Genomic DNA, 15,874 nt, shown 5'->3' with positions numbered 1-15,874 from the left:
ACACACACACACACACACACACACACACACACACGCACGCAAGGGGAAGAATGACAGCTTGTTGGTTTTGGGGCAAGTGAGGGTCAGCAGAAATAACCCTGTTGCATTGTTTCCCGTCACCCTGAATGACATGTGGCTATGTGCAGTTTCTCACACAGGGCATATCCCTGCGCACATGGAGCAGTGCAGCAGTGGCCCAGTTTGCGACGGGATCAGGGCATTACTCTTAATCCACCAGATAGATGTTATATGCATGCACGCGTGCACAAATACACAATGAGAAACAAAAATGGGGGCAAGAGAGAGGCGAAGAGAAAGAGGGAGTAAAAGAGGAATTTTAAAAAGACATACTTTCACAACCAAAGCTCAGTGCACTTGCGTGTATTGTTACACCAGTGCTTGTGTGCAGAATGCACATATGGTGCCGTGTCATGCAAGATTTCCAACTATGCACACGTGATATTGTGAAGCAAACATGTGTGTTGATGGTGTCAAAGTTTAATAAAAATAATGCCTCTGTCCATACATAGAAGAGGAAACAAACATGTTTGTAAAACCCAATTCATTTGACACTAAGTTTGAGTAAAGATAAGCACCAGAGAAAGCTATTTTTCAGAGTGCATTTAACATTTGAAAACATGTACATGTAGACAAAAAAAAAAGATGACTGTGTCAAGAAGCCTCTGTCTACATTTTCAACATTCAAATCTCTGAGTCCCCACTGTTGATATTAAAAGAGACATTGTACATTATATACAATGAGATAAAAAGAGAAAAGAAAAATATAGACAGAGGAGACAAAGAATGCATCCTTTCCACCCTCTATGTATGGGCTGCTCCCTTAACAAACCTGACAAATTGGCAAAGAAGTCATGCTTGGCCAAAACCTTCGCTTACACAGGTAGACACCCATACTAAGCATTTTACCATGCACACTAGTAAGTACACTAGATGATGAGACAAAAGTGAAAGAAGTCACAGAAAAAGTGAAAACATTAGAATCCTATATAAAGGAGGTGTTTCTACTGGGGTAAAGTGAATGAGTGATTATTTGCATGCTTTTACTGGTTTTGGTTTAATGGAAAGACTTTTGCTTAAATTTATTTCTTTCTCTACTGTAATACAGTAATTTTTAAATTTTTAAATTCATACCCAGGAGAAGAACTACCAGGTGACTTTATAAGATCCATGTAATATTCCAAATACGATTAAAACTGGGGCTAAGACAATTAATCCATTAATCAATTGAAAGATAATGTAACTATTGTGATAATCTATTAATTGTTTTTTAAAGGCTCTTGGAAAGGAAAATGGACATGTTTCATGTTTTTCTGATAGCTTATAGATCCAATAAATGATAGAGATATAATCAACAGATTAATCAATAATAAAAATAATAAATTGCGGCCTTAATTAAAACCAGGATAAAACTCATAACAAGAATATTTATGTGCATGTCCCTGAAAAATACATTGGACTAGACACAATCAGGAATGAGCCACACGCACACGCACGCACGCACGCACACACGCACGCACGCACGCACGCACGCACGCACGCACACACACACACACACACACACACACACAATTGCACAAGCAGTGTAAAAATTATCTGATTTGCCATATGTGGTCTGACTATCCATGCCAAGTAATACTGGGATGGACAAAAACAGCTGGCCTCATATCAACACCTACCCAGCACTCATTCAAACACACACTCACACTCTCACCCACACACACACACACACACACACACACACACACACACACACACACACACACACACACACACACACACACACATATAGTAGGGACGTGATATGGAGTGGGGTGTTTTCTAAGAAAGGCACGTGTACATGTGCATTCAAAAGATATGTACTGCATATATCATTTCAACTGTTTCTCTCCATATCTGTGAGTAAGTGTGCGTGAGAATAAGAGTATATGGTCTGAGTGTGAAAGGACTCACAGTCGGCATCAGCGAGGAAAAGGAAGCTGAGGAGGAGCAGGCCTGGACTGGCAGAGTGCATCATGGGATATGTCGACACATGCATGCTGTATCCACCGTGAGCTCCACTGCCTCCTGTATGACAAGATGATAGAAACAGCCCTCACAACCTGGAGAGAAAAAAGATGGATGTAAAAAAGAAATGCATTTGACTTTTACAGAGTTTCAGATATTATAAAGTCTGCGTACAGACACGTACACACACACACACACACACACACACACACACACACACACACAACACACACACACACACACACACACACACACACACACACACTTGAAGTGTGTAAGTTGGCTTTAGGCCTTACACTCTAGTTATGCAGCTGCCTCTACTTTTCTTGCTTCATTAGGACCATCCACTCATTGCCAGAGGTGTGTTTTGGTTGGTGTGTGTGTGCATGTGAGAGAGTTCACAAAGTAGCTGATGAATTTCAGCTTATAGCAAACATTTAGCATTAAAACATCAGTTCGCTTCTAAAGTAATTTTTTTTTCTCTCAAGTAAGCACATTTTTTACTGCTCTAGTTTTTACCTATTGCACAACAAAGCAGACTTACAGTTTTTAAGGATTGCTACGACAATTTTTTCAATACTTTTAACGATTTTCCTAAACTCTTAACAGACCAAAACACTTACAACATATAACTGGCATAACTGGTAACTTTATGCTTAAAATCCCACATTGTAAACTAAACTCTAACACCAATTTTCAAAATACAATAATACGCTAACACAATACACTGTCTACCAAAACACTGCAAAAATATCTCAAAATCCCATTATTCTTCGAAAACACTAACACATGTTCTCTCCCAACAGGAACATTTAGTCAGTTGAATGGCATTTTGACACAAAATCAGCCCAAATAGGTCCTCTGTTTCCTGTACTACTGTAACATATCAAAATTTGCTTTGGCCAGCTTTGCGTAAACAAACAAGGAATGTGACTTTGTATTATTGTAGTCCTTGCTGTCAAAAGTACAACACTCAAAGTACAACACTCACTTACTGTAACATATAAAGAATACTGTAAAAAAGATGGTCATGTGATTGAAAGAACCGCAGCAGCTGAGTATGTTTCCTACGTAGATGGGAATTAGCTGTGATTGATAAACAAACATTTCTTCAATCAGCTGTTTCTCTCATTTACAGTGACAATGGGATACTGTAAAATGCAGGAAATATATTTGTGTTTCAATTTACAATATGAACAGCTGTTCACTTTGACTTTAGCCTAAGATAGGTTTAGAACACACTGTTATCTGTTCTGACATCCAGCGTGAAAGCATTTTCAAATGTGTCAGTAAAAATCCATTGTTTTGGTCTTGGTTGAGCTTGTTTGTAAAAGATGTTCAAACGTTTTACATTTTGTGTTAACTGTATGCATTTTGTGTCAAACCAACAAGAAGTGTGTTAATTTTATAGCCTACACAAACAGCTATTGTGCTGACAGCGTTAAGAGTTTAGGAAAGTTGTTGAAAGTATTGAAAAAACGGTCATAGCAATCATAAAAAACTAATACCGGATTTCTTCCAATGTACGTCAAATCTGCATGATTTCGTATTGATGAAAATGAATGAATGGCTTTAACATGAACGGGTGGAACAATGGAGAAAGGGATTGATGTGGAGATTAAAGTGGGAGGAGACTGATCTGCTGGCTACAGTGCACACAGTGTTGGGTCAACATACAGCTCAGTGTCTCTTTCCTTACATCACTCCTTTCCCTAGACTCCCTCTGTCTCCTTTTTTTAAATTCTTTTGCACACTTGTTACTTTCACTTTTTTGCAGTGTCCTTTCTCATTGACTCCCCTGTCCCTTCCTTCTTATTCATCTTGTTTTTTACTATTTACTATCACTGTCCACCAAGCATTTTTCCTTCTCCTTCCCATCAGTCCGATTTTCACTCCCTCTCTGTGCCTCTGTCTGTCTCTCTGTCTGTCTCTCTACCATCTGCAGTGCCTGGTGTGAGAGTCTAGCATTAGAAGAAATTTCCCAACTCGAATCACATGGCACACTGAGAAATGATAGATCACTGCTGCTGTCCAGAAACTGACAGTGTTAAGTGAGAGATGCTGAAATTGAGCAGAGGCAAAAGAGGCAAGGCAGCTTTACTTGCATAGCACATTTTAGCAACAAGGCAAGTGCTTTACATAAAACATTAAAGAGCAGTTAAAAACAAAAAAGTATGTTGAAGAGAATGTAGAAACAGCTAAAAAGAGAGAGATATGATGCTTTTGTATAGCATGCATTTTTGCATTAATGAATGTGAAGGCTTACACTGTTTTTGCATAAGGACTAGCTCATGGATACTGTATGTGCATGCTTGTGTATATTACTGTTTATTGCATGCACCAGTGTTGAATTGCTTTTACAGTATATAAGCGTGTGTCTGTGTCTGTGTGTATGTGCATGCTTGCAGCTGTGTGTTCCTGCTGGTGCATGTGTTTGTGGGCTTTCCAAAACTGGACAGAGTCATCAGCAACGGTAGCAGCAGTCTTAATCCCCTCCACTTCTGAACAAGTCATCTGATTAAAAAAAGACAACGGGGGCAGGGGTAGAAGAACACTGAAACCCAGAGCTCTTGGCATCCCTGCAGCCAAAGCAGCAAAGAACTAACACACACTGGATTTTCCACTTGGTTGGGTCTGAAACAATTGCTTTGAGATAACCTAGATCTCTCACTGCACAAATGAGGTCCTCTGCACTAAATCACAATGTACAATACTACAGTAGATATGGGAACTCTATGCCGTATGAAAAGGCATATTATTCAAGTACCTTGTGCTTGTACCAACAACCCAGGGAAATTACAATGTCATATTTTATTTAGTTTAGGATATTATCTCTATGTTTAATTTGACTTTAATGTTCAGAGAATATTGCTCTTACTTTAGTGGTATTTCACAAGTTATTCTTTGTTAACTGGTGTTTTAACCAATATATTTACTTTTTAGAAAACAATTACTACCACAGCTTCTAAATACTGTACTGTATATTTTATTCTAATCTTAATACAAAAAACATACTGGCAATAGACTCTGTTCTCAACAGAGCCTTCATACACATTTTTGCTTTTTTTTATTTTTAAAGATGATCACTGTAAAAAAAAAAAAGCAATGTGTCTTGGTATGTGTCTGTGTGTGTGGCCACTAATCACTTTGGCTGATTCAATGTCACTGGAAAAGCCTGCATTATTTAGTATCTCACTTCACAGCATGCCACGTTAATTAAAGAGCTAGGATAACAGGGAGCGAGAGGCAGATGAAAAGAGAGAGAGAGAGATGAGAAAAAGTTGTGTGGAGGGGGGAGAAATGAAGTAGAGTGGTAAATAGAGCTACGAAACCGAGGAGAAAAGAGACGTGGGATGGAAAGAAGACAAAAGACACACACACACAGACACACAGACACAGACACAGACACACACGCACACACACACACACACACACACACACACACACACCAGGTACCAGATTGTAATCTGGGTGGCTGTTGTTGCTAGTATTACCGAGGGCCTAACGGGAAGCCTCCCTTGGTGCCAGAGCCTCTGCTGCTGCTGTGGATAACACAGTCTGCTCTAAGCCATTCACTTACATTAGTCTCTATCACTCAATTATACACCGTCTGTTTGGCAGGGCCTGCAGCGATCAGTCACACTTATATCTGGGATAGATTCTTCTTCAAAGACTGACTCAAAGAGTGACAGACTGGCTTATGTTTTTCCACAGGACAGACAGTAGGATGCATGAGAAGAGGGAAGAACATGAGGAAAGGGAGGAGAGAACAGAGGAAGAGGAGGACTTAAGAGAGACAGGAAAGTTGGAATGTAAGATTTAAAGACATTTTTGTAACAGACATGCATGCTATAATAAACTAAATGGGTTTAAATATAGTCATAATGCTTAAAACCACCTGTTACATCATTAACAGATAACAAAAAAAAATACAATCAAAAAGTTGTTATTGAATGGCTGTTTATTAGATTAACAGCTTTTATTTATTTTTGTCTATTTAGAGGGCCATTTTTATTAAGTTATTACATGATCTGGTCAGTTACTACAGGCTTCCCCAAGCTTGGGTCCCCCAGTGGCTAGGAATGGAGATAGGTGAAAACTGAGCCCTGGGTATCCTGCTCTGTCTTTAAGAAAATGAAAGCTCAGATGGGCCGATCTGGAAACTTGCCCATTATGAGGTCATAAGGGGCAAGGTTACCTCCCCTTTCTCTGCTTTGCCCACCCAGAGAATGTGGCCCACCCATGAGAGAGAGAGACATCATGGCTTTCAAATGAGCAAAGTGGCAGTTGGTCAAGGCCACACACCCTCTCCTCCTACAGACTCAGAAATGGCACATACTAAGCAAAGCTCATTGTGGGACTGACTCTAGTGGCTGCAATCCTGCACCAATTTTGGGAAAGAGACTTCAGATATTAGGGGACCATTATAGTCTGTATAAAAGCTTCCAAAGAGCCCCATGTCATCGGAACTTTAAGAGACAAACATCTTTACTGATGGGGAAACAGAAGTAAATAATAGAATACTATCCAAAAAAGGAATGATAAGAGTAAGAAAGTGTAGGTGGAGGATGAGAGAGAGAAAACGTAGGGTACAGGACAAAGCAAAGGCGTAGTACAGCTGGAAGGGAAGTTGAGAAAGATAGAGACAAAGCAAAAGACAGATCCTTAAAAGCATAGCTTAAGGCAAACCGTGTGCTATGGACACTGAGTATCCTAATTTGATTTGATATTCCCAAAGCTGAGCCACCAAATGTAATTAGATATACTAATTAACTTATTCTATTTGCCCTGTTGAAACAGTGGCAGTCTGACAGAAATGTCATTGGAGAGACAATTTATATTTGTTGCATCATAGCGCTGCACGTCAAACAAGATAAGCTGAGTGGAAAATAAAAGTTGAGTCCCACTCATTTACCATTAAGGATGGTGGTAAGCTCAAATCATAAGAAAAATCTTAAAATCTTTGGGCTGATGTGGTGGCTGTCAATCAAACTGACCGTACTCAATCGTTTTTTTCAGACCCCTTGGGTCCACAACTGTATTACCATGTCCCATTTTCGTTTTGATTTTTAAAGATTATTTTTTGGGCTTTTTCAAAATTGTATTAGAAAGCGATAGATAAACTGGAGAGAAGGGAGAGAGAGAGAGGGATGACGCACAGAAAAGGGCTGCAGGTCAGATTAATACCCCGGCTGCTGCAAAGGACTCATCCTACATGGGGCCACACTCTACCATGTGAGCTGGAAGTGGCCCCAGCCATCATGTCCCATTTTCAGGAGTGCTGTCTGCTGTCTGTGTCTTCTGTCGTATAAGACATTACTGAAACTGCCTGGTGTTTTACAAACAGGACCAACTTGTTTCTTAAATGCTTCTTATCTCAGCTGTTCTTCTGTTGAAGATGCCCCGTGTTACTCACAGAATAATCTGCACACACTCACAGCAGATAGATACTGTACTAAGCAGTATGGAAATAAGATTGGAAAAATGTCAGAAAAATAAAACAATCTCTTTCATAGCACACACACACACACACACACACACACACACACACACACACACACACACAGACTCCAGAAAGAAACCCTGAGCATATTTTGAGACAAATGTTGATCTTTAAAGGCACACAACTCAGTGTCAGTGTCTGTAAGGCTGGCCGCTGATGACATCATGCTGAGACAGAGATTTTAATTGCGCCTGTATAGGGTGACTCACTTACTTTTAGCACCCAAGAGCAACCATTGTGTGTAGGTTCTGTACTCTAAGTGTGTGTGTGTGTGTGTGTGTGTGTGTGTGTGTGTGGACAGAAAGAATGCTCCAGCAAACCATCGCTTTAACATTCACTAAAGTGAGTCAGATGCTGGCATTGTGTGGGAGGAGAGCAGAGATGGGGAGTAACAAAGTACAAATACTATGTTACTGTACTTAAGTAGATTTTTCAGATATTTTTACTTTACTGTTTTTTTTGTGGCAACCTTTTACTTTTATTCCTTACATCTTTACACGAAAATCGGCACTTTCTACTTCTTACATTTAAAAAAATTGGCTCGTTACTTTAGTTTTGTACAAGAGGTCGTCATGTCGGAGAATAGCGAGGAATGCGTCTCCCATTGCAAGCGGGCGCCGGCTACACGGAGAAGAAAACGAGAGAAAAGAAAAAGAGACTAGCTGTCCGGAGGATAATCAGTTGAGATTGTGTGTGTGCATCTTTGAGAACTGTAAGTCGTATAATTTATGCTGTAAATTTAAATTAATTTAAGCCTGTTGTATTGGTCTGTAGTTCCTGCACATTTAAAGTAAGTTAGCTAGTGATTTTGTTGTGTATGCTCTTCACCTGTAAGCTAGGTTGCATGTTGCATCAACAGACAGAAGTTGTCTCCGTCCGTGTTTTAACAGACACGCCTTTCGCAAAGTAATAAAACAAGAATTAACTTTAATTACAGTCCTCACTAACAAGTTTCAAATCATTTCACTGGAGTTTCCGTTATTATTGTTTGCGTCATCAATACCATATTCAATCTAATTGGATGGGAATATACTGTACATTACACTTGACGCACTACTAAGACAACTTGACAGATTTGGCGGCATTCTGCATTCCTTTGCGGCAAATCAGTGCCGCTTGATTGTGCTAATGTTAGCACATAGTATGGACGGCGACATGATTGAAAATAAAGAAAACAGAGATCCAGAGATTCGGCAGACAAGCAGAAATCATGCTTGGCTTTATCTGAGAGAGATGTTTGAGATAGTAGGCATCAAGAATGACTCCTGGCCAATATGCTGCGGAACTCTAAAAGATCGGGGAACTTCTTAATTAACGTCCGTTTAGTAATTCATATTTAATCCTTTATTTTCTTTCCAAAAGCCATATTTGAGCTCACACACATACATGTAGATTCCTTTAAATGTTAAGGGGAAGATTAAAAAAGAGAAACTTGATCTGTGAATTCTCACAGAATCACAACTGAATTCATATCTTGCTGCTCAGTCAGAATCTTATCACTCTGCAGTCCCAGTCTCTGGCACATTAATGATATTTGTGATGTTTTAGGGCAATTGGCAGATATCCATTTAAAATGTAGCCAATGGCATAAAAATGGCATTTTTTCTATGTCCACTGAAGTTTCTCAGCGTGCAGTCTAGTAACGTGTGTGGTCCAGGTAGCTTTGCATAAAAAATGTTTTTAGTTTGCAAGGCTATTTTTACTTTTATACCTTAAGTAAATTTCCAAGCTTGTACTTGGTTACTTTTACTTGAGTAAAGAAGTTAAATCAGTACTTCTACCACAGTATTTTTTAACACAAGTATCTGTAATTCTACTTAAGTACGGGAAGTGAGTACTTTTGCAAACTCTGGAAGATGTATTTTCTACACATTCATGTGCATATCTGTTCATGTTCAACTGTGTTTCATTCAGTAATAAATAAGCCTGTCAACGGTGGCATGTATCTCTAATGGCTTTCACATTATCTGTGCATGACACATGGAACCTGAAGGGTTGCCGGTTCAAGACTGTGGACTGGTAGCTGGAGAGGTGCCAGTTCACCTCCAGGGGAATTGTTGGGGGCACCTCTCGTGGTCCGTCCCTTACCTCTGACATCTTTCTATTAATGCACGTATGATTGTGTGTGTATTTCAGGCTTATGTGTTTTATATCAACAGAGTGTAAACATGTAATTTTATACACATTATCAACAGATCAATACAGTATCTCTTCTTCCTCCTCAAAACTGTGGACTTGACACTTTGACTCGAGCTGGACTAAGGATTTACGACTTGCCCTAAAATATTTAAAATAGCTCAGATCAATGCCACACTATGTCCTGTAGTTTGAACAACATTAGTTTCCCTGAAAAAAACCCGGATACATGCAAAGATGGAGTTTATATGAAAGGACATTGTAGGAGAATGGGTTAATACATCATTTGCTGGATAAGAGTGATCCCTTTACTTCACTTATATAGCTGTGAGAACAAATGACCAAAGAGTAGTTTTCACTGGGAGACGGAGTCCCAAAAACTCTGAGTAGTCATTTGAGTCGGGCTTTCAGGACACAAATCACAAGAAATCAATAAGACAAATGGAGACGAGAGGAAGGGAAAATGTGATTGATTGAGATGAGGATTCAGGCTGTCTGTCTGTATTCAATTTATCACTTCCTCTGGTAACCCAAACACTCTGTCCTCCCTCCCTCCCTTCCACCTTCATTTATTCCTTTCTTCAGCCTGACTCCCTCCATCCCCCTTTTGTTCTTCTTCTTTTTACCAACCAATTCATCTCACTTTCTATTTCACTGTCTTTCTTCCTACCATCCAAGGCCCAAACAAACTCATATTTCTATTTTGTACTTGCAGTCTCACCTATATCCCGTTACTCTCTTATATAAAAGGAACTGGAATGCCAATAAAATACCCTATTTTGGGGAGTTATTACATTCCCTTGTATCCAAAATTCCACAAATTCTTTATACCATAGCCAAGATCAAGTCATTTTAGATTGTGAGTCCGGCCAGAATACATCATTCATTTTGATTTCAAAGTTCACTTTGCAGATATTACTCTCTTTCTCTCGATTGTATTTTCTTGATGTTTGAATAAAACCTTTTCAGTTGTTCCTCTCAGAAAGAAGCCATGTCCTATTCAGCGGCTAGTCGCATTAAAGCAGCCTGGTCCCAACACATGAATGATCAAAATCCACATTGTTAAGACATTGTTGAATAATTGGCAGACCTTGACAACGGAGGAATTTGAAAGCCTGCCTCGATGAAAGATGTTCAATAGACATTTATATATATCACGGTAAATATTGTTATTGTTCAAAACCCAAAGATAACATTTGCATCAATTTATTTCAGCGGCTGTAAAGCTGAAAATACTCTGTTTACTTTCTTGGCCTCAGCAGACACAAGCACCTTAACACATCCCACCAGCTCCACTGACTTCTTATGGACTGTTGCCTAGAGGCAGGCAATTTGATCGCATCAATAGCCGTCAGAGTGGAGAGCCGCGGTGCCTACGCTCTGTGATTATCAGTTACACAATAAGTACAAATCCCTCCCACTACTACTTTCCACCTGTCACCATTCTTTTCACCTCTCTGTCTGATGTTCTCTGGCAGAGCAGCTGAAGTGTTCAAAAACACCTGGACCTGTTTAATTTCTCCATTAACAAGCAGAATTTCATCAGCATGTAGCTAGTGGGTGGTTCCAGTTTTCCTATTCTGATGATAAAGTGTCCCAGAAAACAAAGTTGAAGTGCAGCCTGAAGAAAAGTAAAAACTAAGCAAAGTGCTGAATGTGGCCAATTGAAGGGTTAAGCCAGCTGGGACTAACAAGCCCATGATGGGGCTCTATTGGACCATCTCTGGCAACCATCCATATTGAGACAGCAAAAGAGCGAGGGAGAAAGAGGTAGACGAGATGAGCGGAGTGAAGTTGAGTGGATTAGCAAGAGGTGGGGGGATGACAACATGTAATTACGTATTTACCCAGCCTTTAGTGGAAAACCTCATCGAAGGCTAATTGAGCGGTGCATTATTGAGAGGGTCGTAAAGATAGCAGCAGGACTGCAGAGAAAAGGGACGGAGGGAGTTTGTGAGAGTAAGATGAGGTATGAACACCAGCTGAGGGGCAAGAAGGTTAAGAGAGGGAGGTGGACGCTGAACGGTACAGTGAGCAAGAGAGAGGAAGGAGAAAGTGAAGTAATGTAGTCAAATGTGTAGTGAGTCTTTGTCTGTCACTGTAACTTGAGCTCTAGTTTTATCTATTTTAAGTAGCAAAGTAGCAATTATACAATTAAAAATGCTGAAACACAATTCTTGTCAAGTACTGAAAAGCACATAAGCATCAACAGGAATTTACTGTGTCAGTACATAATTTGTGATTTAGTTTTATGCTTTGCATGTAAAATCTGACTCTGCAAATATCCAATTCATAAAATGGAAATATTTGAATTAAAAATAGCAGTACATAAAAAATGCATGTACAGTAATCTTAAATACTTATTCCATACTAGACTGATATGGTCGTGCACGTACGCTTGCGTGTGTATTTTTGTTTCTCATTGTGGCCATGATACACGCTGCCAGCAGCATAGAGTAGAGAGCCTTTAGTGCTGGGGGGAAAGTGGCACATCGGAGGCAGTCATCTCTGTAATGTGTTTTAGAACATGGATGGATGAAGAGAAGGATAGATCTATGGATGGATGAGCCTGTAGTATGGTTAAGGTGTGACTGCCGTGGCCCCGTAACATGCTACACATACTACTGTAGGCTACCAAGGCTGGAAACAAACATCAGGCACACGCACACACACACACACACACACACACACACACACACACACACACACACACACACACACACACACACACACACACACACACACACGCAAACACACAGACCGGGTGACCTTCACAAGCAGGTGGAATAGAGCAGTAATAATTTACAGGCCTTGAGCGGCTCTCACGTCAAATAAAATATGGATTTCCTCTAGACCAGGAGAGGGCTCAACTTCAATAAGTTACTGGACCTTTTAGCCACACAGTGCTCCAGTTATAACCCATCTCCCACATCCTCTTTTGTTACTAGACTATATAGACTGAGGCAGTGCAGCATCTATACCTTCCACTTGTGGCCCTGCTAAGAGTGCATTTACCTGAGCTCTACAGCAAGAAGCAAGCATGCACCCATTTAAATAAACAGCCGAACACGCATCCAATGCCCAACAATGACTGAGTGAACCTCCAGTTTTGTTTTGTTTTTATCAGAGGAGGAGGAGAATGGGGAGGAACCATGGAGCAGTTCATGAACCCTGCTTCATGCATTCATTGAATTCCATGGTGCACCACAAGTCAAGAAATCGCCTTCCTATTGTGAAAGAAAAACACGTTCCTCTCCAATGAGCACTAAAGTGACCGCTGACTTATGCCAGATAAAGAAAGAAGCTCTATGTGACTGTATAAGATGCCACACTTTCTCCACGCCTCCATGGAGTGGACAAATTAAAGACAGCCACATCTCTCCTTTTCACCTTTCTCAGAAACAAGCTGAGGGAGAGAAAACCCTAAGCAAGACTTAAACCTATTGATATCTCCAAAAGCAAAAAAGATTTGTAGCACAAAAGAATTAGAGAAAGAATGACAACTAGTCAACTAAACCATAAAGAATAACAATAACACCACCTTGAAGGTCAAAGGGGAGGCAGTGCACAATTGAGTCCAAAAATAAATTTCTTGATCAATGTTCTCCAATGTCATGTTCACAATGGCTAAGAGAGAGGGATGGGGTTACAAAACCCTGTTTCCTCAGATTGATTTTGTCCAGCAAAGGCGTGGGAGTACATGAGGATGACTCAAAATAACATGCAGGGAAATGCAAAGACGCAAATGCTGTTCATGGATTTTTAAATGACTGTGATGTTTCTTGCATTGCATTGCAACACAATACAGAATCTTTGCCAACTCTATAATCAACCTTAACAATTATAATTAGAAAGGCACACATGCCTAAACTAGAATTTTACTGCCAATTTAAGGCAGGGAAGAAGTATGCTCAGAAGTACAGCTAAATCCTTGTTTCTACTTAATTAGATGTCTACAGCATACAAAGATATACTAAAAGTATACATGCAAGGACTGCAAAATGATTAGCCTTGAGCTGTGATACACACTTTGGCACATACAGTCACATAGATATCACAAATCTCTCTGGCTTTTACTGTGCAATGTTCATATATATCCAAATACTACTGAGAGTAGGCTACAGGGTTCCCAAACACTCATATTTCCCATTAATGGTTACTTTACATTGATTATTAAGTTGCATAGCTTACCTTGTAAGCACACAGGGTGCAAATTGTGAAAAAACGGGGGGGTGTTTTGATCACGCAAAAACAAAACAACATGCAGAAGAATTATATCCCCCTTCCAATACCATGGATGGTGCCACTTGACCAGACATGCCAAAACACGTATTTATGAACTTCAACATTCAATGGAAAATATCAAACTGAAAAGCAGACCTTTAACCCAGAAAATGTGTGTTTGTTCCTCGGGGGTGTTTTAATCCAAACCACGATCCTTTTCCTAAACTTAACTTTTTATTTTTTTTGCCAAAATTCAACTACCATGCCCCTCAAACGACTGACATCTGGCGGTGCCTGTAGCTGGCTCGCGGTTATCTATTGGCGGCTAAACGCATCTAGCAACTGCTGCTCGGATTTTATCGTTCTATCTCACAACTGTTCTTTTTACAGCGCTTTACTCAGTTTAAAATACCTCTATTGATAATCCCCCCCCCCCCGGCAAATCGCTATTAAAAAGTGAGACAGGAGAGAGAGAGAGCAAAACCCACATCCACTTCTGGCTGAGTAATTAAGACTGGGGACAATAAATATGTAATGGGGGCCTTTCTCACCAAGTGCGGCTGCCTCTCCTTCTTGGAGATGGGACCGCAGGGAGACAGGCCCAGGAAGAACGACTAAGTACACTGGCCATTAAAAATGTATGCAAGGAACAGCGGCGGTGACTGGCCCCATCGACAAACCACCCTGAATGTTGTGATGGAAGTTGCCGTGGTTACAGGGCTCCCAAATGGTCCTTGGTTGTCAGGGTGAATCAAATCAGACATCCGAGCACCAAAGCCAGTGCCTCAACCCTTGCTAGGCTTGCTGCCACTGGGGGCACCCAACTGATGATGTCATTGAGGAAGGAAGTTTGAACCTGCAGTGAGTGTGTGTGTGTGTGTGTGTGTGTGTGTGTGTGTGTGTGTGTGTGTGTGTGTGTGTGTGTGTCTGGTAGCAAGTATAAGAGCTTCATCTGGATTCAGCAAGTTATATAAAAGCAGGGTTGCTAATTTTGAAATCTGTCAGTGACTACTGTAGTGTTAAACAGATAATGCTTATTGACTTCAAAAACATGACTTGTGTCCTGCATTGATCTATCAGTGATGAAGTATGTTACTGCAAATTTGTTGAGAGTCTATTCATAGAAAGTGAAATAGAAAGGATGGATATTTCTCAGACAGAGGGAGCAGGGACAAAATCAGTACTTGGGGCCTTTACATAAAGCATCAGGAAATTTGCTTATTCGTTTTCTGGCAGAAAGGTAGATGAAAAGATTGATATCACTCACATTCAGTATAGGGCTACAGCCAGCAGCAGCTAGTTGGGATGATCCCAACTAGCTGCAACATTGTGAGTCCAACTAGGATGCAGCTTTGTCCATGTCTGTAGTAAAGTAAAGTAACTACAGCTTTCAAATAATGAGTACGACTTACAGCTGGAATGTAGTGAAGTAAGTAACATAAACTAGTACAGTCCTCAAGTACAAGAACCTTAAAATTGTATTTAAGCAATGTACTTGTGTAAATATGCTTGATGAGATAATTGCAAGATGAAGCAAAGCAAACTTGCAAGAACCAGAGATGCAGAACAGTGTATAATGTGTGATGCCATGCATGCATACAGTATGTACCATATGTGCATGTATTTTCCTCTGTGTGTTCGATCTGTAGGCCTCAGAGGAGAGAAGCCTTGAATGGTGCAGTATATGTTATAATAGCTAGCGACAGCAATGCGGAGCTTGTCTTACAGTAGAAGGGACGGGGCCATGGAGAGAATACTGAGGAGGAGGAGAGGGGGTACCGTGGCCATGGGGAGCTTTCTCTCACACACACAGACTCTTATATGTGACATGCAATGCACACCAAGATGCAGTAGACCCATGTTCTTAGTTGGCCATAACAGGGAACAATACTTCTAGGATGATAAAGACTGTTATAAATGTTGCATGGTACTTTGGCAGCTTCATGTTTGAAAAATGGACAACACACACACACACACACACACACA

General features: G+C 40.3%; 1 protein-coding gene across 32 annotated transcripts in view; it reads right to left on the bottom strand.

Annotated features, from left to right (window-relative positions):
- Nucleotides 1–15,874, bottom strand: part of ptprdb (protein tyrosine phosphatase receptor type Db) — a 151,766-nt gene that overhangs the window by 67,502 nt on the left and 68,390 nt on the right. For all 32 annotated transcript variants that reach the window (XM_032499226.1, XM_032544695.1, XM_032544737.1 and 29 more), the window contains one exon: nt 1,972–2,120. In XM_032499226.1, coding sequence (XP_032355117.1) covers nt 1,972–2,056 — 85 coding nt within the window. In that variant the 5' untranslated portion in view covers nt 2,057–2,120. The remainder of the gene's footprint in view (nt 1–1,971; nt 2,121–15,874) is intronic.

Source organism: Etheostoma spectabile, chromosome 2 (genome assembly GCF_008692095.1).
Source record: "Etheostoma spectabile isolate EspeVRDwgs_2016 chromosome 2, UIUC_Espe_1.0, whole genome shotgun sequence".
Classification (NCBI taxonomy): Eukaryota; Metazoa; Chordata; class Actinopteri; order Perciformes; family Percidae; genus Etheostoma; species Etheostoma spectabile.
This window is presented reverse-complemented; position numbering and strand designations above follow the sequence as displayed.